General features: G+C 63.5%; 1 protein-coding gene across 1 annotated transcript in view; it reads right to left on the bottom strand.

The window, feature by feature from the left end:
* Window positions 1-20,581, bottom strand: part of RPGRIP1L (RPGRIP1 like) — a 75,826-nt gene that overhangs the window by 33,011 nt on the left and 22,234 nt on the right. Inside the window, exons 8-15 of the mRNA XM_048516068.1 lie at window positions 12,530-12,709; window positions 11,104-11,221; window positions 10,166-10,618; window positions 7,270-7,406; window positions 6,583-6,931; window positions 5,005-5,201; window positions 3,971-4,054; window positions 2,794-2,874 (exon numbers count right to left, since the gene is read on the bottom strand). Of these exons, the coding sequence (XP_048372025.1) occupies window positions 2,794-2,874; window positions 3,971-4,054; window positions 5,005-5,201; window positions 6,583-6,931; window positions 7,270-7,406; window positions 10,166-10,618; window positions 11,104-11,221; window positions 12,530-12,709 (1,599 nt within the window). The remainder of the gene's footprint in view (window positions 1-2,793; window positions 2,875-3,970; window positions 4,055-5,004; window positions 5,202-6,582; window positions 6,932-7,269; window positions 7,407-10,165; window positions 10,619-11,103; window positions 11,222-12,529; window positions 12,710-20,581) is intronic.

The raw sequence follows: 20,581 nt of genomic DNA, 5'->3' as shown, positions 1-20,581 counted from the left end.
TTTAAAAACCTCCAAAGAAGGAGGCTCTACCACAGGAGCTGTCCGATTAAGCTCAGCTCCACCTCCTGGCCTGCCCCGCCCCCGGAATGCTCCCAGCTCCACCTCCTGGCCTGCCCCGCCCCCGGAATGCTCCCAGCTCCACCTCCTGGCCTGCCCCGCCCCCAGAATGCTCCCAGCTCCACCTCCTGGCCTGCCCCGCCCCCGGAATGCTCCCAGCTGCGCCTGCATAGCTTCCCATGTCATCGGTCCTAGGGAAGGAAGGTGGCTACTGGGTTGGGCACTGCAGCTGCACAGCGCCTGCCCAGGTAAGTCATTGCTGCATTTGCCCCTTCTGCTGGCAGGATGACAACCACACCAGCACAGGGCTGCACTGGCTCCAGAGGTGGGCCGCCTCCCACCCCTTGGCTTGGGTTGTCCAATCTGCAATGGCTGAGGACAGGAATGGTATCCTTCAAACTGGCCTCCTCTTTCCTTCTTTCCTCTCTCTTCCCTTTCCCTTTCCCTTCTTCCATTTCAATTTCCCTTTTCCTTAATCTTGGGAGGGAGTGAGGTTTTAAGGCTATACAGTTTATATTTTTATATTCCCTTTAGTACAGTAACCGGCACCAGTACATCGTTGGAATGTGTGATTTTATTGATTTTATTGTCAATTACCCTGAGCCCCTAAGGGGAAAGGTGGCCTATAAATGGAATGAAATGAATAAAATAAAAATAAGTAGTTCTAAGCTGCAGTTCTGACGTAGCTTAGCTCAGCATCTGAGATTTAGAGGTCTTTTTTTTTTTTAATCAAAGGAGTTTGAAACCAATGTGCGCTCTCCTTTTGACAGCTTCATGGTGTGGGTTCTACTTTGTGAATTTAAATGCACGCAGGTTGCACGCCTGAGCATTTCCCATTAGGAATGCAACTTCCAACTTGGACCGCAGCCCATAGCAGGAGCGCTTTGCGTGTTGGATCTACGAACTCTAATCGATCTTGGCATCACGCTCTCGGTTCTTTAATATATAACATGACATATCTTGTAAACCTGTATAAAGCCATTCAGGAAAGCATTCAATTTGCAGGTGTCTTAACACTTTCCCTCTAGAATTTTGCAATGAATTTCTTAAGCTGCTTAGGAATTGAACAAGCCAGTCTTGTTGACTGTTAGGTTCTGTGGAGTGGCTGAGAACTAGTGAACCTCCTGCAGCAGGGAGCAGTCTACCTGATCTCTTTAGGGTTCTCTCTACAAGAGGAGTAGACAGAGGCAGTAAGAGACATGTCTACTGGTGGCTATTAGACATGATGGTTATTTGAAACCTCCTGGTTCAATATTTGTTCACCTCTGAACTTTGTTTGCTGGGGGCAACAGCACGGAGAAGCCTTCAGGCCTTGCTTGCGAGCTGTCAGAAACAGGATAGAAGAAGAAGAAGAAGTAGCAGAAGCAGAAGCAGTAGTAGTAGTAGTAGTAGTGGAGGAGGAGGTATGGTGGTGGTGGAGGAGTAGTTTGGATTTACCGGTATATCCCACCTTTATCTCCTGTAAGGAGACTCAAGGTGGCTTACAAACTACTTCCCCTTCCTTTCCCCACAACAAACACCTCATGAGGCAGGTGGGGCTGAGAGAATTCAGAGAGAACTGTGACTAGCCCAAGGTCACCCAGCAGAAATGTAGGAGTGCGAAAACACATCTGGTTCACCAGATAAGCCTCTGCCACTCAGGTGGAGGAGTGGGGAATCAAACCCGGTTCTCCAGATTAGAATCCACCTGCTCTTAAGCACTACACCACGCTGGCTCTTTAGGAGCAAAAACTACCAGACTATGGCCACGTAGCCTAGAAAACCCACAACAGCCAGTTGATTCTGGCCATGAAAGCCTCTGACAATACATTATACTGGTGTGACTGTCCATCTCGTGCAAACTGAGTCACCATGTATGCAATCTTGCTACATGTGCAAAGTTAACATGCAAGCACCATGCTCATCTGGCCAATGGCTCTTTGGTGGGCTCAGATTTCACAGGTGGTAGCTGAGGGCCCAGTCCTTCCTTCCTTCCTTCCTTCCTTCCTTCCTTCCTTCCTTCCTTCCTTCCTTCCTTCCTTCCTTCCTTCCTTCCTTCCTTCCTTTCCTTCCTTTCCTTCCTTCCTTCCTTCCTTCCTTCCTTCCTTCCTTCCTTCCTTCCTTCCTTCCTTCCTTCCTTCCTTCCTTCCTTCCTTCCTTCCTTCCTTCCTTCCTTCCTTCCTTCCTTCCTTCCTTCCTTCCTTCCTTCCTTCCTTCCTTCCTTCCTTCCTTCCTTCCTTCCTTCCTTCCTTCCTAGACCAGCTCATCCCCGGATATGCAGCATAACAACCCATCTTATTGCTGCATAGCTCAGTACCTGTCAATGACATTTTTGCCTTTCTCTCCCTCAAAGGCGCTGAAGGGGCCGTACGCCAGTCTTCCTAATTCAGCCCCTCAGTAACCCAAGGAAGTAGGTTAGGTTGAGAGACAGTGAGCGGTCCAAAGTCTCTAGTGAGCATCACGGCTAAGTGGGAGCTGGAACTCATGAGTTCCTAGTTCAATATTCTAATCGCCACGGCGGACTGATCTAGCGAATTGTTTGGAGAGCCATCTAACATACCTTCCCTCTAGAGACATAAAATAATTGTTTCCGACGGTATCATCGGCTCTTCATAAGACACACAATTAAAACCAGCGTTTCAAAGCCAAAGTTTAATAAACTGATCAGGCCCGCAATCATGCTATCAACCTCCTAGGTCTAAAGAACACAACATCTAAATTGGCTCATGACTTAGCGGAATTTAAGTTGCTTCGTACCTGTGGCATGTTTGAAACAATCAGCTTTTCATCTTCGGTCTTCCGCCTGGTCTCTTTGTTTTCCTTTTCAGGAATGGAACTCTAAAATCATAAGGATTAAACACAGAAACAGTCACCTACCTGTGAGTCACTCAACAACTGCCACTTTGCCATGGGCAAACTATTCAATATGGCTTAACGGCAGGTTTCATTTTCTAGCTATAATTATAGCTGACCTCAACATGGGTCATGCGTGCACCTAAACTTCTTCGGACCTTGAACTCTCCAGATATTATTTTTTTATTGCAAAAATCCTAATTCTATTCTGTATTTAATCTGTATTTTTTTGAGGTGGAAAGGAACATGAATGGATGGCTTCATCCAGGCCAAACAAGAAAACCATTACGTATGGAATTTAGATCCATGCGCGAAGAGCTAAGAGTGATGATTTAGATTGAGGTACCACTGATTTGGTAGACATTCTAAGCTTGGGCTTTGAAAAGACTCAGATAAATGCCTTACTAAAGGCTGCTGAGTTAACAATAAGGAGATAAGGAGAGATGTCCTTTCACACCCTGGTAACTGGTTAAAAAAATAAAATAGCTGTTTTTACCATTATATTCTCTCTCCAGAGATCTATGGGTGGATTGGTGCTATTTAATTTATTCATAAATTAATATTTCATAAATGGCCCAGATAGCATTGTACCTTGAGAAGATATTTCTTATGTTAATGCACAAGATTCTAGTTAACTGTACCAAAGTAGTTGTTCAGCAAAATCCTACTAACCCAAAACTAAAAGGCCAACACACTGTGCTGTCCACACACTTGACAGACACAGCCAGGGTGAGATATCCCTTGGGTTAAACCTTTTGGGTGGGCTGGAGTCAGGGTTATACAGCCAGCTCCATCCACAACCTATCAACGGTGCCACCATGAAATGCCAGGGGCCGTTTGGTTTTATGTGACAAAATGAAGAGTCCCACTGGAGGGTCTACTGTGAAGATCACTGGCTGGGAGGGAAGTCACTGTACCTCTTGACCACTCATAGTTCCTGTGGGATTTCATAAGGGCTGCCAGAGGATTGCATATTCATTAGACAGAAATGTTGGAACTACAGTAAGACTTGACAATATTGTTAGGCCATTACGAGGACTCAATGCACAGAAGAAGAGTGAAAGCAGGTCTTTGAGCTCACCGGATCTGGTAGTGTATCCACATCTGCAAAAGACACTTTCTTATCCGTCGGAGCTGCCCGCTGTCTTGGCTTGGGCTGCGGCCTCTAAGAAACCAATGACAGACCTCCGTCAGAACCAGTAGCGTCGCCAATCATCCTCGCTACTCGTTTCGTAGGCTGATGATGCCGACATGCAATATTTGCTTTATGCATAAACAGAGGTGTATCTGGGGAAAATGTAGCCTGGTGCAAAATCTGAGCCCCCCCCCCCCCCCCGGCCAACACCCCATATGGGCGGCTGCCCTCCACCACCACAATCAAACAACTTTTTTTTGCGCCAGGTCATCAGGGAACAAGGAGGGGTGTGGGACGGTTTTCCGCCCGCCCGCCCCCCGCGTGGCTAATTGGCCAAAGTCTGGGGACATTTGACCCCATTTGTCCCCCTGGGTGGTACTGCCCCTGTATATAAAGCTCCCCCCATTACTCACTTGAATCTCCTCCAGCTCAAAACACTAATCAAGTCATAGAATATGTACCTACAAACTCTTCCAGGCCCAGTCCAGAAAACATCTGGAATATCATTACATTGTTGAATTGTGCATCAGGAAGTGAGGACGGCTGCTGGCCTGCAAAGCTTTAGGAGGGGAGTGGACATATTCATGGAGGGCAGGGATATCCACGGCTACTAGCCCAAATGAATACTTGTCATGATACATACCTATTTTCTCCAGTAGCAGAGGAGCACGCCTATTATATTAGGTCATATGTGTCAAACGTGCGGCCCTCCAGATGTTATGGACTACAGTTCCCGTCATCCCCTGCTAACATCATGCTGGCAGGGGATGATGGGAACTGTAGTCCATAACATCTGGAGGGCCACACGTTTGACACCTATGCATTAGGTGCTGTGGAACACAGGCAAGATACTTCTACCGCAGTCATGTTGTCTGTGGGCTTGCTAGTTGGCCACCATGTGAACGGACTGCCCCCCTGCTCTGAATTGCACTCGTAAAGAAACAGAGATTTAAGATAGCAGAGATGTTTAGACAACATACCGTTGCTGGTGAAGGGAAAGAAGGGGAAAGGACTGGAGGTTCTCCTTGGCCTTTTACTGGTTTCTCATTCTGGATGTAAGCTGTGAGATCCGCTGCCACGACAGAACCACTGGGTGGCAAGTAGGCATATTTCCATTTTAGTTCCACACTCACCGTGCCGGTGGAATGGCCTTCATAATTGGTTAGTTCAAAGGTACCTGAAAGGAAAGCACAAAGCCAGCATTATTGGTTTATCTACTCATTAGAGGGCAGAAGACTAGATGGAGGACCTCTTGGAGGACTACTGGGGGCCTCAAAGAAACCAGATGAAACAGTGGTGTTTTGGGGACCCCTGTTGTGTTGAAGAAGGGTGGGGGAGGACAAGGAAGTCCTGTTTGCACTGGTAGAAATACTTCTTTAAGCAGCGAGGTATTAAAATATGGAATTTACTGCCAGAGGATGTAGGGATGACCCCCCAGGCACAAGCAGCCTTGAAAGGGGGATTAGACAGATTCATGGAGAAGGGTCTATCAGGGGCTACTAGCCTTGGTGACTGAAGGAAACCTCCACTTTCAGAGGCAATAAACCTCTGAATATCAATCAGGGGCATACCAACCACGAGGACATGCTATATCACATGTCCCAGGGCGCATGCCATCTAATCATGTTGGGGGGGGGGGTGCTGGGCACCAGCTGATCCTTGTGCCTGGCCTCTCCTGCGGCACGGTGCCTGGCGGCTCCCTCCATGCCCGGGCCATGCTCGCCGGTTTCAGGCGGTAGACCTGGGTGCCTTGCCGGGTTTTGGGTGGAAGACCTGGGCGTTGCGCTGGCTTCTGAACGGTAGACCTGGGCACCGGCGCCAACCTGGTGCTCCTCTGTGAGATCGGCAGACAGCTTGATCTCTCCCCCCCGCCCCGCCCCCCCGGTATCTAGGGAAAATGGAGCCCGAAGGGGAGGGCGAAAAACTCAAGATTTTGCCCCAGGCTCCATTTTCCCTAGATATGCCCCTGATACCAGTGCCAGGAGGTAACATCAGGGAAAGGCCTTGTGCCCTTTTGTTGGATTGGCCATGCTGGCAGGGGCTGATGGGAATTGTAGTCCATGAACATCTGGAGAGCCGCAGGTTGCAGACCTCAGGACTAGGTGGACCACTGGTTTGACCCAGCAGGGCTTTCCTTCTTATCCTTTCTATTTGTGAAAATAACTACTGGGTCCAGTCGACTGGGCAGAAGTCTATAATTCTGTTCCATCAAGTTAGATTCAACCACTCTTTTCCAGCAAGGCTTCGTCCAAGACTTCATGGCTGAAGAAAGACTTCCTTGGATCAAGAAAGTCTCTCTCCATCTAAGGAAGATGCGACAGAAGAAAGAAATTGGATCTAGGAATCCAGTGCATTGCTGAAGACTGGATAGGAAAACCAGTGCATTGGGGAAGACTGTTTTTCACTTCTGGTTTCCTCTGTCCACTTCGTAAGCAAGTTGTTTGGCACCTCAAGCTGCTTATGGAATGACATGTCATCATTCCTTGAAGTAAGCCAATAAAATGTGAGTGGACTGAGCTTGGAATTTCAAGTGAACTCCTGAAATACTGAACTCTTACCTGAAATGTACCTGTCGTGAGCCAAAGAGATTAAGGGGACATTTGCTTTTCCAATATAAACCCCGTCTTCTGCCTCACTGTCATCAAAGACATATAGGCTCAAGGATTCGGATTTCAAGTAGCGGTCAAGGTCGGCATTCATCGGCACTGGGAAACACACGTGGTCGGCAAACTGGGGGTGGTTGCTGCTGGGAATGATGGCCGTGTCGTGGTCTGCAAAATCAAAGAACTTGTAGACCACGTAAGGGTTCGGCTGGAGGTCACTTTTCCGGCCCTGCAGATCGCTGCAACTTTTTATTGTGATATGGAGTTCGTTTAAGACTTGGGATGGGCAGTGAGCTTGAGCTGACTGGATTAAAAAAAAGAGAGAGAATGCTAATTAAAAATGCTGTTTAGGGCTTTTTTTTTGCTGCTAAAAAGACCACGCACTGAGAGATCTTCAGTGGACGCACACCGCTTCTGAGCGAATTCAAAGTGCTGGTTCTTGCCCTAAATGGCTTGGGATCAGAATATGAAGGTCTGTGTGCTCTTACCTTAAATGAAAGAGCAAAACCAAGAAGTTCCATGTGACTTCAGCATTATGGAACTAACTCAAACATACTAGGAAATTCTATGCAGTCTATGCTTTGGAGAGAAGGAACACAAAGAAACAGAATCAAGACAACGGGGAGAAAATTATTTGCTTGCCTGCTCTTTTAAGTTGGTTGTTATGTATCCCAGAGCTTTTGCCCGCTCTTTATACAGCCTGATGGCTTGGTCCATGGGGACCCTTAGCCTGACCCAGTATTCCACAGAGCCATAGTTCTGAATATCTCCTCCAATTCCTACAAAACAAACACAAATGGTATCCCCTGAGATTAGACTGTCACATGTTCCAGAAGTACACAGGCGTGATGTAAAATAGGGATGCTACTGAATTTCATAACAACTTTTATTCCATTCAAAAGTCTGTCTCTTTCACATTTTCCCCAAACTTAAGACAAAATTGTAGCCGCCCGTTCCAACAACCATATTGACAAAAGTTTATAGAAATGTATTGTCGAAAGCTTTCATGGCTGGAGTCAACAGGCTGTTGTGGGTTTCCCAAGCTGTGTGATATTTTTTGTGGTCTGGTAGTTTTTGCTCCTAATATTTTGCCTGACTCTATGACTGGCATCATCAGAGATATGTCACAGTAAGATGCGTTTCTCTCCATGGCACAGTGTTGAGAGCCAATGTGGTGTAGTGGTTAAGAACGGGTGGATTCTAATCTGGAGAACCGGGTTTGATTCCCCACTCCTGCACCTGAGTGGCAGAGGCTTATCTGGTGAACCAGATGTGTTTCTGCACTCCGACATTCCTACTGGGTGACCTTGGGCTAGTCACAGTACTTTGGAACTCTCTCAGCCACACCTGCCTCACAAGGTGTCTGTTGTGAGGAGAGGAAGGGAAAAGTTTGGCTTAGAGACTCCTTACAGGAGAGAAAGGTGGGGTATAAATCCAAATTCTTTTTCTTCTTGAGTGATTTGGGTGGTTAGGTATTTGTTTACTCTACCTCACAGGAGGGGAGGTGCATGTGTCCAGGTGGTGTTCATTTGCAGGTGGTGTTTGCATGTGTCCAGGTGGTGTTCATTTGCAGTTGACACACTCTGTTTCAGTTAGGGATAATTATTCAAAGCAAGACAGTGGGCTGTTGAAAATGCAACTGCAAACCAACTCCACCCAAACACATGGAAATATGCCTCACCCTCACTCCACCAGTAGGAATTAACTCCATACTGCGCCACAGAGAGAAACAAAATTGCCCAATAATGGTCTTCCTGACACTGTACAGAAACTGAACGAAATGAAAAAAAAAGCATCTGTACATCCCTGATCCAAAAATCACAGCATAGCTTTATAATAATAGCAATAATAATAATGGTTCCAGATGTCTCGCTGCTAGAAACGTTTTCTGTAACAAATGGAATCCGCCCCCTTCCCAGTTCTGTTTTGCAGTACTTTCCATATTGCGCATCAAACGACCCAGAGGATCATTAGAACAATTTACACAGTATTAAGCAATATAAAACACTCCATTAAAAGTCCAGAGAACCTCAGCCCTCGCTGCGAAGTTTGGCAGCGAGGCTCCAGTTTTGAAAAAAGCAGATGAAGTGTTGGGTAATCTTTGCAGAACAAGACCCGACAGCAAACCCATGTTATCAAACGAGAAGTTTAATAAAAAACGAAAGAGGCGTGCAGGACCCCGAAGCTCTTTAAAAAAAAAGTCCAAAACAGAATCAGCCCATGACTTTGGCACAGAAAGAATAAAAAACGATTTCTAAAATAATTTGGATCGCGCTATCAATGGATGCTTTTAATATGCTTTATGATCCTTATCGAAAGCAGGAAGCTGTTATGTTCTGCTGTGTTCTACATGCAAGGTCTCTGTTGGGTCATCCTTTATGCCCTAGACCCTGAAGCGAGACCTACCTCTCCTGGTTAACCACTGTTAAGTAATTGGGAACATTATGTCTGTATGAGCTGCCAGGAAAGTAATGGAGTAACAGGCACAAAACAGGATTCATGTGATTTTGAAAGGTAAGGCTAAAAGCCCGTTTAGTTTCATTTTGAGAAACGGGCTCTTTGTTGAAAATCGCAGCTAATTTTGATTTGGAAGTGATTTCTTTTGTGTATTTGGGAAAAAGTGTTTATATACTGGTTGTGGTGGGTTTTCTCGCTGTGTGGCCGTGGTTTGGTGGATCTTGTTCATAACGTTTCGCCTGCATCTGTGGCTGGCATCTTCAGAGGTGTACCACAGAGAGAAGTCTGTTACACACTGTGTCCAGTGCCTTTGACAATCCTTTAAATCTTCCTTGTCTTCTTTGTTATTTCCCCCAGTTGAATTGCTTCTTATTCATTCATAAGTGGTCAGATTCTGCCGGTTACCAATAATCTACTAATGATCATTGTTTTGCTTTTGTGGTTTGTATGCTTCAAAATATTAGTAAATTTTGTTAAACTCTAATATGCTTTAGGGTTTTTTTTCTGACGGCAGCCACAGATGCAGGCGAAACGTTAGGAACAAGATCCACCAGACCACGGCCACCACAACCAGTTGAATCCGGCCATGAAAGCCTTCGACAGTACATATATTTATATACTGCTCTTCCAAAGCTAGAGTGGCTCGGAACAGTGTGCATATTTGATACAAGGAATATGCTCCAATATGCTACAAAATCCTTCCCAAATTAAAACGCTTTGTTCCAACAAACTTCTATATCTCCAGATATCCCATTTGGTCTCTTCAATGCTCCACACCCTAAAAGTCACACCCAAAAGGATTGAGAGATACTGCATTTTTCCTGTTACTCCCTTCCACGACTGTGCAGCTATTTTGGAAAATACCCAGCCTCTCATTGATGCCAACTATACTTCCTGATGAGAAGGGACCAATTTACAGTAGTTTCTACTGGAATTAATTAACAGACCATATTGAGGTTTCTATTATTATTCTTTGCTGGGAGCCACTTTGCAAGCTTGACAGCCAAAAAGGCAGACTTTCAAACATTCCCAAGGAGCAAATATACATTGCAAGGGGAGGGGGGGCATACCTGATGCTTACCTACTAACATGGCTGAACTGTAAATTCTGCCATTCTTCTCCAGTATTTCATTGAATCTCAGTTGGCATGCAGCAGATGTTTCAAAGTCCACGCCATAGGCGTGGTGGACTTCAAGCGTGGCAGCGTTTCTCTGAATGTACTGCAAAAAGAAGTCATCCACCCGAACGAGATATTGAGAAGTGAAGTTGTATATTGGATTAAGGCCCCGGACGACTGGAGTCATCTGCAATTCAAAATCGTAGAAAGAATAGGTACAGAAAGTAGCGGGTTCCTGGTCGCGGAACGCCTTCGCAGCTTCTGCAGAAAACGTCACTTTGCCGATGTGGATTTCAAACAAGTTCTCACCCCGCTCCAAGCGGGCAGTTTCGTCAAACTCGTCAACTGGATCGTCTGGCATTATTTCTGACCTGAATCTGTACTGCTTGGTTCCATAAGCGATATCCTTCAGTTGGGCTATGAAACAAAGAGGCAGGGGACTTGATTTCTTTTGTTGCCATTCGTATTTCTTCTTTTCTGCCTGTCATTCAAAGATTCACCCTAACAACTCACTTCCACCAAGCTGGATCCAATGGGTTAGATCCAGTACAAAATTCCTGCTTGCACAACAGCTCTGATGTAGGTGGAAAGGCAAGGGAAAAACCACGGTTGCCCCTTGCACTAAGTCACACTTACGACGTCCCTACCTGTGTTCCACTTCCACTTTTCAGGAAATGGAAAGCACTTGAGGATTTCCCAACATTAAAATCAGTATTCTGACCAACATACCTGATGATGATGATGAAACCTTTAATGGCATATATATAAATTATACAATGGAAATTAAAATTGGCTGGTAAAAGAGTTAAAAAAAAACAAGCATCATGAGAGCTGGAATATTAAGCCACTGAATTGGGATTGAGTCTGCTAAGCATTTGGGAACGTTCAGTGAACCAACATACCTTCTAGTTTACGGATACGTGTAGCCCTAACATCAAGGAGATGGACGTACTGTTCCAGTTTTAACTCATAATCCTGCTGCACCGCCTCCATCTTCTGTGTTACTGCTTCCACTTCTGCCTGATGACATAAAGAAGAGTGAAAGGAAAACGAACAGACAAGCATCGTTGCGCTATTTTCCCTAACTATAAAATCTTTGGATCAAGCCGAATGGGATTTGAGGAAATCTGGATTTCCCAGGGTAGTATTTGAACTGTAAAAGCAGTTCTGTGGGTATGTGGGAAGGAGGAGGACAGGTGAACGATCTCACTCAGTCTTTTCCTTACTGGAAACACTTCCTCAAGTTAAGCATCTCTTCGAATGCCCCCTATTAAAAATGCCCACTTCCCTTCCAAAGGCTGCTTTAGAAGTTTGAACTCTACACCCAGCTGCAAAAATGGCTGACAAATTGCTTCCCTTCCTCTCCTCACAACAGACACCTTGTGAGGTAAAAGAAGAAGAAGAAGAGTTTGGATTTATATCCCCCCTTTCTCTCCTGCAGGAGACTCAAAGGGGCTGACAATCTCCTTGCCCTTCCCCCCTCACAACAAACACCCTGTGAGGTGGGTGGGGCTGAGAGAGCTCTGAGAAGCTGTGACTAGCCCAAGGTCACCCAGCTAGCATGTGTGGGAGTGTACAGGCTAATATGAATTCCCCAGATAAGCCTCCACAGCTCAAGTGGCAGAGCTGGGAATCAAACCCGGTTCCTCCAGATTAGCTACATGAGCTCTTAACCTCCTACGCCACTACTGCTCCAGGTAGGTGGGACTGGGAGAGTTCTGAGAGAACTGTGACTGGCTCAAGGTCACCCAGGTTTCATGTAGAGGAGTGGGGAAACAAAATTCAGTTCACCGTGTTAGAGTCCGCTGTTCATGAGGAGGAGAGGGGAATGAAACCTGGTCTCCCAGATTAGAGTTCACCTGCTCTTAGCGGCTACAGGAAAGGGAAGTTTTCCTTCGAGCTGTTTCAACTGCTCTATTGTGCGATCAATTCATGTTGAGTATATTTTTTGTTATTTGCTTCAATGTCCCCTCCTCCTCTTTGGCCTCAACAAATGAAATACTCAATTAACGCAATTCTGCAGAGCGAAAACACTGACTCAACACCCCCAAACTCTGCAAATCACAAACCAGCCTGTACAAGTTGGGCAGATCTCTCCGGATGTGTTTGGACTGGAAGATAGGGAGGTTTCCGGGCCGGTTGTGAGACTCAAGCGCTTGGCTGTGATAGCAAAGTTCAGCAGACTTCAACTCATTAGGACTTGGTTAGGTGCCCTATTAAAAGTCCTGGGATTCATTAATCTCAATAATCAGATTCTATTTAATTCCTTTAAAGACATAATGAGAGACATACCAGCAGCCAAGTGCACGGAGAGCGAAAATGACATACCTGATAGTCTTTGTTAATTTTGTGCTGTACAATTAACATGTTGCGCGTCTTTTCGAGCTCTTGAACGGTTTCTGCGTGGGTCACTTGGAGCTCCTGCATGGAACGTTCCAAGTCTTTGTGAATGTCTTCCTCCACCTTCTCCAGAAACGTGAGGTCGCCGCTCGCCTGCTGCCGACGGGCCTGACACGTAAAAGTTGACAGCTTCTCCATTAGATTTTTTTGGTGTTACGATGAAAAAAAAGTTTCATTTTAATTGAAACAAATGGACCTCTCATTTTTCCGGCTTTGCAATAAAAAACTATGCTTGGAAACGATGTCTCAGTTTCTCGAGGCCCCATCAGGAGTAAAAAGTGAAAGCAGTTCAGAACTACTTGGGTAACCTGTAATTGTAGGCCCGATTTTAGGCCTGCTGACTTGGAAATAAGTTACGTTGAAGGAGGAATGGGGGGGGGGGGGGGGGGGGGGGGGGGGGGTGGGGGGGGGGGGGGGGGGGGGGGGGTGGGGGGGGGGGGGGGGGAGGGGGGGGGGGGGTGGGGGGGGGGTGTGCTGGGGGGGGGGGAGGGTGGGGGAGGGGGGGGGTGGGGGGGGGGGGGGGGGGGGGGGGGGGGGGGTGGGGGGGGGGGGGGGTGGGGGGGGGGGGGGGTGGGGGGGGGGGGGGGTGGGGGGGGGGGGGGGTGGGGGGGGGGGGGGGTGGGGGGGGGGGGGGGTGGGGGGGGGGGGGGGTGGGGGGGGGGGGGGGTGGGGGGGGGGGGGGGTGGGGGGGGGGGGGGGTGGGGGGGGGGGGGGGTGGGGGGGGGGGGGGGTGGGGGGGGGGGGGGGTGGGGGGGGGGGGGGGTGGGGGGGGGGGGGGGTGGGGGGGGGGGGGGGTGGGGGGGGGGGGGGGTGGGGGGGGGGGGGGGTGGGGGGGGGGGGGGGTGGGGGGGGGGGGGGGTGGGGGGGGGGGGGGGTGGGGGGGGGGGGGGGTGGGGGGGGGGGGGGGTGGGGGGGGGGGGGGGTGGGGGGGGGGGGGGGTGGGGGGGGGGGGGGGTGGGGGGGGGGGGGGGTGGGGGGGGGGGGGGGTGGGGGGGGGGGGGGGTGGGGGGGGGGGGGGGTGGGGGGGGGGGGGGGTGGGGGGGGGGGGGGGTGGGGGGGGGGGGGGGTGGGGGGGGGGGGGGGTGGGGGGGGGGGGGGGTGGGGGGGGGGGGGGGTGGGGGGGGGGGGGGGTGGGGGGGGGGGGGGGTGGGGGGGGGGGGGGGTGGGGGGGGGGGGGGGTGGGGGGGGGGGGGGGTGGGGGGGGGGGGGGGTGGGGGGGGGGGGGGGTGGGGGGGGGGGGGGGTGGGGGGGGGGGGGGGTGGGGGGGGGGGGGGGTGGGGGGGGGGGGGGGTGGGGGGGGGGGGGGGTGGGGGGGGGGGGGGGTGGGGGGGGGGGGGGGTGGGGGGGGGGGGGGGTGGGGGGGGGGGGGGGTGGGGGGGGGGGGGGGTGGGGGGGGGGGGGGGTGGGGGGGGGGGGGGGTGGGGGGGGGGGGGGGTGGGGGGGGGGGGGGGTGGGGGGGGGGGGGGGTGGGGGGGGGGGGGGGTGGGGGGGGGGGGGGGTGGGGGGGGGGGGGGGTGGGGGGGGGGGGGGGTGGGGGGGGGGGGGGGTGGGGGGGGGGGGGGGTGGGGGGGGGGGGGGGTGGGGGGGGGGGGGGGTGGGGGGGGGGGGGGGTGGGGGGGGGGGGGGGTGGGGGGGGGGGGGGGTGGGGGGGGGGGGGGGTGGGGGGGGGGGGGGGTGGGGGGGGGGGGGGGTGGGGGGGGGGGGGGGTGGGGGGGGGGGGGGGTGGGGGGGGGGGGGGGTGGGGGGGGGGGGGGGTGGGGGGGGGGGGGGGTGGGGGGGGGGGGGGGTGGGGGGGGGGGGGGGTGGGGGGGGGGGGGGGTGGGGGGGGGGGGGGGTGGGGGGGGGGGGGGGTGGGGGGGGGGGGGGGTGGGGGGGGGGGGGGGTGGGGGGGGGGGGGGGTGGGGGGGGGGGGGGGTGGGGGGGGGGGGGGGTGGGGGGGGGGGGGGGTGGGGGGGGGGGGGGGTGGGGGGGGGGGGGGGTGGGGGGGGGGGGGGGTGGGGGGGGGGGGGGGTGGGGGGGGGGGGGGGTGGGGGGGGGGGGGGGTGGGGGGGGGGGGGGGTGGGGGGGGGGGGGGGTGGGGGGGGGGGGGGGTGGGGGGGGGGGGGGGTGGGGGGGGGGGGGGGTGGGGGGGGGGGGGGGTGGGGGGGGGGGGGGGTGGGGGGGGGGGGGGGTGGGGGGGGGGGGGGGTGGGGGGGGGGGGGGGTGGGGGGGGGGGGGGGTGGGGGGGGGGGGGGGTGGGGGGGGGGGGGGGTGGGGGGGGGGGGGGGTGGGGGGGGGGGGGGGTGGGGGGGGGGGGGGGTGGGGGGGGGGGGGGGTGGGGGGGGGGGGGGGTGGGGGGGGGGGGGGGTGGGGGGGGGGGGGGGTGGGGGGGGGGGGGGGTGGGGGGGGGGGGGGGTGGGGGGGGGGGGGGGTGGGGGGGGGGGGGGGTGGGGGGGGGGGGGGGTGGGGGGGGGGGGGGGTGGGGGGGGGGGGGGGTGGGGGGGGGGGGGGGTGGGGGGGGGGGGGGGTGGGGGGGGGGGGGGGTGGGGGGGGGGGGGGGTGGGGGGGGGGGGGGGTGGGGGGGGGGGGGGGTGGGGGGGGGGGGGGGTGGGGGGGGGGGGGGGTGGGGGGGGGGGGGGGTGGGGGGGGGGGGGGGTGGGGGGGGGGGGGGGTGGGGGGGGGGGGGGGTGGGGGGGGGGGGGGGTGGGGGGGGGGGGGGGTGGGGGGGGGGGGGGGTGGGGGGGGGGGGGGGTGGGGGGGGGGGGGGGTGGGGGGGGGGGGGGGTGGGGGGGGGGGGGGGTGGGGGGGGGGGGGGGTGGGGGGGGGGGGGGGTGGGGGGGGGGGGGGGTGGGGGGGGGGGGGGGTGGGGGGGGGGGGGGGTGGGGGGGGGGGGGGGTGGGGGGGGGGGGGGGTGGGGGGGGGGGGGGGTGGGGGGGGGGGGGGGTGGGGGGGGGGGGGGGTGGGGGGGGGGGGGGGTGGGGGGGGGGGGGGGTGGGGGGGGGGGGGGGTGGGGGGGGGGGGGGGTGGGGGGGGGGGGGGGTGGGGGGGGGGGGGGGTGGGGGGGGGGGGGGGTGGGGGGGGGGGGGGGTGGGGGGGGGGGGGGGTGGGGGGGGGGGGGGGTGGGGGGGGGGGGGGGTGGGGGGGGGGGGGGGTGGGGGGGGGGGGGGGTGGGGGGGGGGGGGGGTGGGGGGGGGGGGGGGTGGGGGGGGGGGGGGGTGGGGGGGGGGGGGGGTGGGGGGGGGGGGGGGTGGGGGGGGGGGGGGGTGGGGGGGGGGGGGGGTGGGGGGGGGGGGGGGTGGGGGGGGGGGGGGGTGGGGGGGGGGGGGGGTGGGGGGGGGGGGGGGTGGGGGGGGGGGGGGGTGGGGGGGGGGGGGGGTGGGGGGGGGGGGGGGTGGGGGGGGGGGGGGGTGGGGGGGGGGGGGGGTGGGGGGGGGGGGGGGTGGGGGGGGGGGGGGGTGGGGGGGGGGGGGGGTGGGGGGGGGGGGGGGTGGGGGGGGGGGGGGGTGGGGGGGGGGGGGGGTGGGGGGGGGGGGGGGTGGGGGGGGGGGGGGGTGGGGGGGGGGGGGGGTGGGGGGGGGGGGGGGTGGGGGGGGGGGGGGGTGGGGGGGGGGGGGGGTGGGGGGGGGGGGGGGTGGGGGGGGGGGGGGGTGGGGGGGGGGGGGGGTGGGGGGGGGGGGGGGTGGGGGGGGGGGGGGGTGGGGGGGGGGGGGGGTGGGGGGGGGGGGGGGTGGGGGGGGGGGGGGGTGGGGGGGGGGGGGGGTGGGGGGGGGGGGGGGTGGGGGGGGGGGGGGGTGGGGGGGGGGGGGGGTGGGGGGGGGGGGGGGTGGGGGGGGGGGGGGGTGGGGGGGGGGGGGGGTGGGGGGGGGGGGGGGTGGGGGGGGGGGGGGGTGGGGGGGGGGGGGGGTGGGGGGGGGGGGGGGTGGGGGGGGGGGGGGGTGGGGGGGGGGGGGGGTGGGGGGGGGGGGGGGTGGGGGGGGGGGGGGGTGGGGGGGGGGGGGGGTGGGGGGGGGGGGGGGTGGGGGGGGGGGGGGGTGGGGGGGGGGGGGGGTGGGGGGGGGGGGGGGTGGGGGGGGGGGGGGGTGGGGGGGGGGGGGGGTGGGGGGGGGGGGGGGTGGGGGGGGGGGGGGGTGGGGGGGGGGGGGGGTGGGGGGGGGGGGGGGTGGGGGGGGGGGGGGGTGGGGGGGGGGGGGGGTGGGGGGGGGGGGGGGTGGGGGGGGGGGGGGGTGGGGGGGGGGGGGGGTGGGGGGGGGGGGGGGTGGGGGGGGGGGGGGGTGGGGGGGGGGGGGGGTGGGGGGGGGGGGGGGTGGGGGGGGGGGGGGGTGGGGGGGGGGGGGGGTGGGGGGGGGGGGGGGTGGGGGGGGGGGGGGGTGGGGGGGGGGGGGGGTGGGGGGGGGGGGGGGTGGGGGGGGGGGGGGGTGGGGGGGGGGGGGGGTGGGGGGGGGGGGGGGTGGGGGGGGGGGGGGGTGGGGGGGGGGGGGGGTGGGGGGGGGGGGGGGTGGGGGGGGGGGGGGGTGGGGGGGGGGGGGGGTGGGGGGGGGGGGGGGTGGGGGGGGGGGGGGGTGGGGGGGGGGGGGGGTGGGGGGGGGGGGGGGTGGGGGGGGGGGGGGGTGGGGGGGGGGGGGGGTGGGGGGGGGGGGGGGTGGGGGGGGGGGGGGGTGGGGGGGGGGGGGGGTGGGGGGGGGGGGGGGTGGGGGGGGGGGGGGGTGGGGGGGGGGGGGGGTGGGGGGGGGGGGGGGTGGGGGGGGGGGGGGGTGGGGGGGGGGGGGGGTGGGGGGGGGGGGGGGTGGGGGGGGGGGGGGGTGGGGGGGGGGGGGGGTGGGGGGGGGGGGGGGTGGGGGGGGGGGGGGGTGGGGGGGGGGGGGGGTGGGGGGGGGGGGGGGTGGGGGGGGGGGGGGGTGGGGGGGGGGGGGGGTGGGGGGGGGGGGGGGTGGGGGGGGGGGGGGGTGGGGGGGGGGGGGGGTGGGGGGGGGGGGGGGTGGGGGGGGGGGGGGGTGGGGGGGGGGGGGGGTGGGGGGGGGGGGGGGTGGGGGGGGGGGGGGGTGGGGGGGGGGGGGGGTGGGGGGGGGGGGGGGTGGGGGGGGGGGGGGGTGGGGGGGGGGGGGGGTGGGGGGGGGGGGGGGTGGGGGGGGGGGGGGGTGGGGGGGGGGGGGGGTGGGGGGGGGGGGGGGTGGGGGGGGGGGGGGGTGGGGGGGGGGGGGGGTGGGGGGGGGGGGGGGTGGGGGGGGGGGGGGGTGGGGGGGGGGGGGGGTGGGGGGGGGGGGGGGTGGGGGGGGGGGGGGGTGGGGGGGGGGGGGGGTGGGGGGGGGGGGGGGTGGGGGGGGGGGGGGGTGGGGGGGGGGGGGGGTGGGGGGGGGGGGGGGTGGGGGGGGGGGGGGGTGGGGGGGGGGGGGGGTGGGGGGGGGGGGGGGTGGGGGGGGGGGGGGGTGGGGGGGGGGGGGGGTGGGGGGGGGGGGGGGTGGGGGGGGGGGGGGGTGGGGGGGGGGGGGGGTGGGGGGGGGGGGGGGTGGGGGGGGGGGGGGGTGGGGGGGGGGGGGGGTGGGGGGGGGGGGGGGTGGGGGGGGGGGGGGGTGGGGGGGGGGGGGGGTGGGGGGGGGGGGGGGTGGGGGGGGGGGGGGGTGGGGGGGGGGGGGGGTGGGGGGGGGGGGGGGTGGGGGGGGGGGGGGGTGGGGGGGGGGGGGGGTGGGGGGGGGGGGGGGTGGGGGGGGGGGGGGGTGGGGGGGGGGGGGGGTGGGGGGGGGGGGGGGTGGGGGGGGGGGGGGGTGGGGGGGGGGGGGGGTGGGGGGGGGGGGGGGTGGGGGGGGGGGGGGGTGGGGGGGGGGGGGGGTGGGGGGGGGGGGGGGTGGGGGGGGGGGGGGGTGGGGGGGGGGGGGGGTGGGGGGGGGGGGGGGTGGGGGGGGGGGGGGGTGGGGGGGGGGGGGGGTGGGGGGGGGGGGGGGTGGGGGGGGGGGGGGGTGGGGGGGGGGGGGGGTGGGGGGGGGGGGGGGTGGGGGGGGGGGGGGGTGGGGGGGGGGGGGGGTGGGGGGGGGGGGGGGTGGGGGGGGGGGGGGGTGGGGGGGGGGGGGGGTGGGGGGGGGGGGGGGTGGGGGGGGGGGGGGGTGGGGGGGGGGGGGGGTGGGGGGGGGGGGGGGTGGGGGGGGGGGGGGGTGGGGGGGGGGGGGGGTGGGGGGGGGGGGGGGTGGGGGGGGGGGGGGGTGGGGGGGGGGGGGGGTGGGGGGGGGGGGGGGTGGGGGGGGGGGGGGGTGGGGGGGGGGGGGGGTGGGGGGGGGGGGGGGTGGGGGGGGGGGGGGGTGGGGGGGGGGGGGGGTGGGGGGGGGGGGGGGTGGGGGGGGGGGGGGGTGGGGGGGGGGGGGGGTGGGGGGGGGGGGGGGTGGGGGGGGGGGGGGGTGGGGGGGGGGGGGGGTGGGGGGGGGGGGGGGTGGGGGGGGGGGGGGGTGGGGGGGGGGGGGGGTGGGGGGGGGGGGGGGTGGGGGGGGGGGGGGGTGGGGGGGGGGGGGGGTGGGGGGGGGGGGGGGTGGGGGGGGGGGGGGGTGGGGGGGGGGGGGGGTGGGGGGGGGGGGGGGTGGGGGGGGGGGGGGGTGGGGGGGGGGGGGGGTGGGGGGGGGGGGGGGTGGGGGGGGGGGGGGGTGGGGGGGGGGGGGGGTGGGGGGGGGGGGGGGTGGGGGGGGGGGGGGGTGGGGGGGGGGGGGGGTGGGGGGGGGGGGGGGTGGGGGGGGGGGGGGGTGGGGGGGGGGGGGGGTGGGGGGGGGGGGGGGTGGGGGGGGGGGGGGGTGGGGGGGGGGGGGGGTGGGGGGGGGGGGGGGTGGGGGGGGGGGGGGGTGGGGGGGGGGGGGGGTGGGGGGGGGGGGGGGTGGGGGGGGGGGGGGGTGGGGGGGGGGGGGGGTGGGGGGGGGGGGGGGTGGGGGGGGGGGGGGGTGGGGGGGGGGGGGGGTGGGGGGGGGGGGGGGTGGGGGGGGGGGGGGGTGGGGGGGGGGGGGGGTGGGGGGGGGGGGGGGTGGGGGGGGGGGGGGGTGGGGGGGGGGGGGGGTGGGGGGGGGGGGGGGTGGGGGGGGGGGGGGGTGGGGGGGGGGGGGGGTGGGGGGGGGGGGGGGTGGGGGGGGGGGGGGGTGGGGGGGGGGGGGGGTGGGGGGGGGGGGGGGTGGGGGGGGGGGGGGGTGGGGGGGGGGGGGGGTGGGGGGGGGGGGGGGTGGGGGGGGGGGGGGGTGGGGGGGGGGGGGGGTGGGGGGGGGGGGGGGTGGGGGGGGGGGGGGGTGGGGGGGGGGGGGGGTGGGGGGGGGGGGGGGTGGGGGGGGGGGGGGGTGGGGGGGGGGGGGGGTGGGGGGGGGGGGGGGTGGGGGGGGGGGGGGGTGGGGGGGGGGGGGGGTGGGGGGGGGGGGGGGTGGGGGGGGGGGGGGGTGGGGGGGGGGGGGGGTGGGGGGGGGGGGGGGTGGGGGGGGGGGGGGGTGGGGGGGGGGGGGGGTGGGGGGGGGGGGGGGTGGGGGGGGGGGGGGGTGGGGGGGGGGGGGGGTGGGGGGGGGGGGGGGTGGGGGGGGGGGGGGGTGGGGGGGGGGGGGGGTGGGGGGGGGGGGGGGTGGGGGGGGGGGGGGGTGGGGGGGGGGGGGGGTGGGGGGGGGGGGGGGTGGGGGGGGGGGGGGGTGGGGGGGGGGGGGGGTGGGGGGGGGGGGGGGTGGGGGGGGGGGGGGGTGGGGGGGGGGGGGGGTGGGGGGGGGGGGGGGTGGGGGGGGGGGGGGGTGGGGGGGGGGGGGGGTGGGGGGGGGGGGGGGTGGGGGGGGGGGGGGGTGGGGGGGGGGGGGGGTGGGGGGGGGGGGGGGTGGGGGGGGGGGGGGGTGGGGGGGGGGGGGGGTGGGGGGGGGGGGGGGTGGGGGGGGGGGGGGGTGGGGGGGGGGGGGGGTGGGGGGGGGGGGGGGTGGGGGGGGGGGGGGGTGGGGGGGGGGGGGGGTGGGGGGGGGGGGGGGTGGGGGGGGGGGGGGGTGGGGGGGGGGGGGGGTGGGGGGGGGGGGGGGT

Source organism: Sphaerodactylus townsendi, linkage group LG14 (assembly GCF_021028975.2).
Source record: "Sphaerodactylus townsendi isolate TG3544 linkage group LG14, MPM_Stown_v2.3, whole genome shotgun sequence".
NCBI lineage: Eukaryota > Metazoa > Chordata > Lepidosauria > Squamata > Sphaerodactylidae > Sphaerodactylus > Sphaerodactylus townsendi.
Note: the sequence above shows the minus strand (reverse complement) of the source record. Positions and strands in the feature narration are given on the sequence as shown.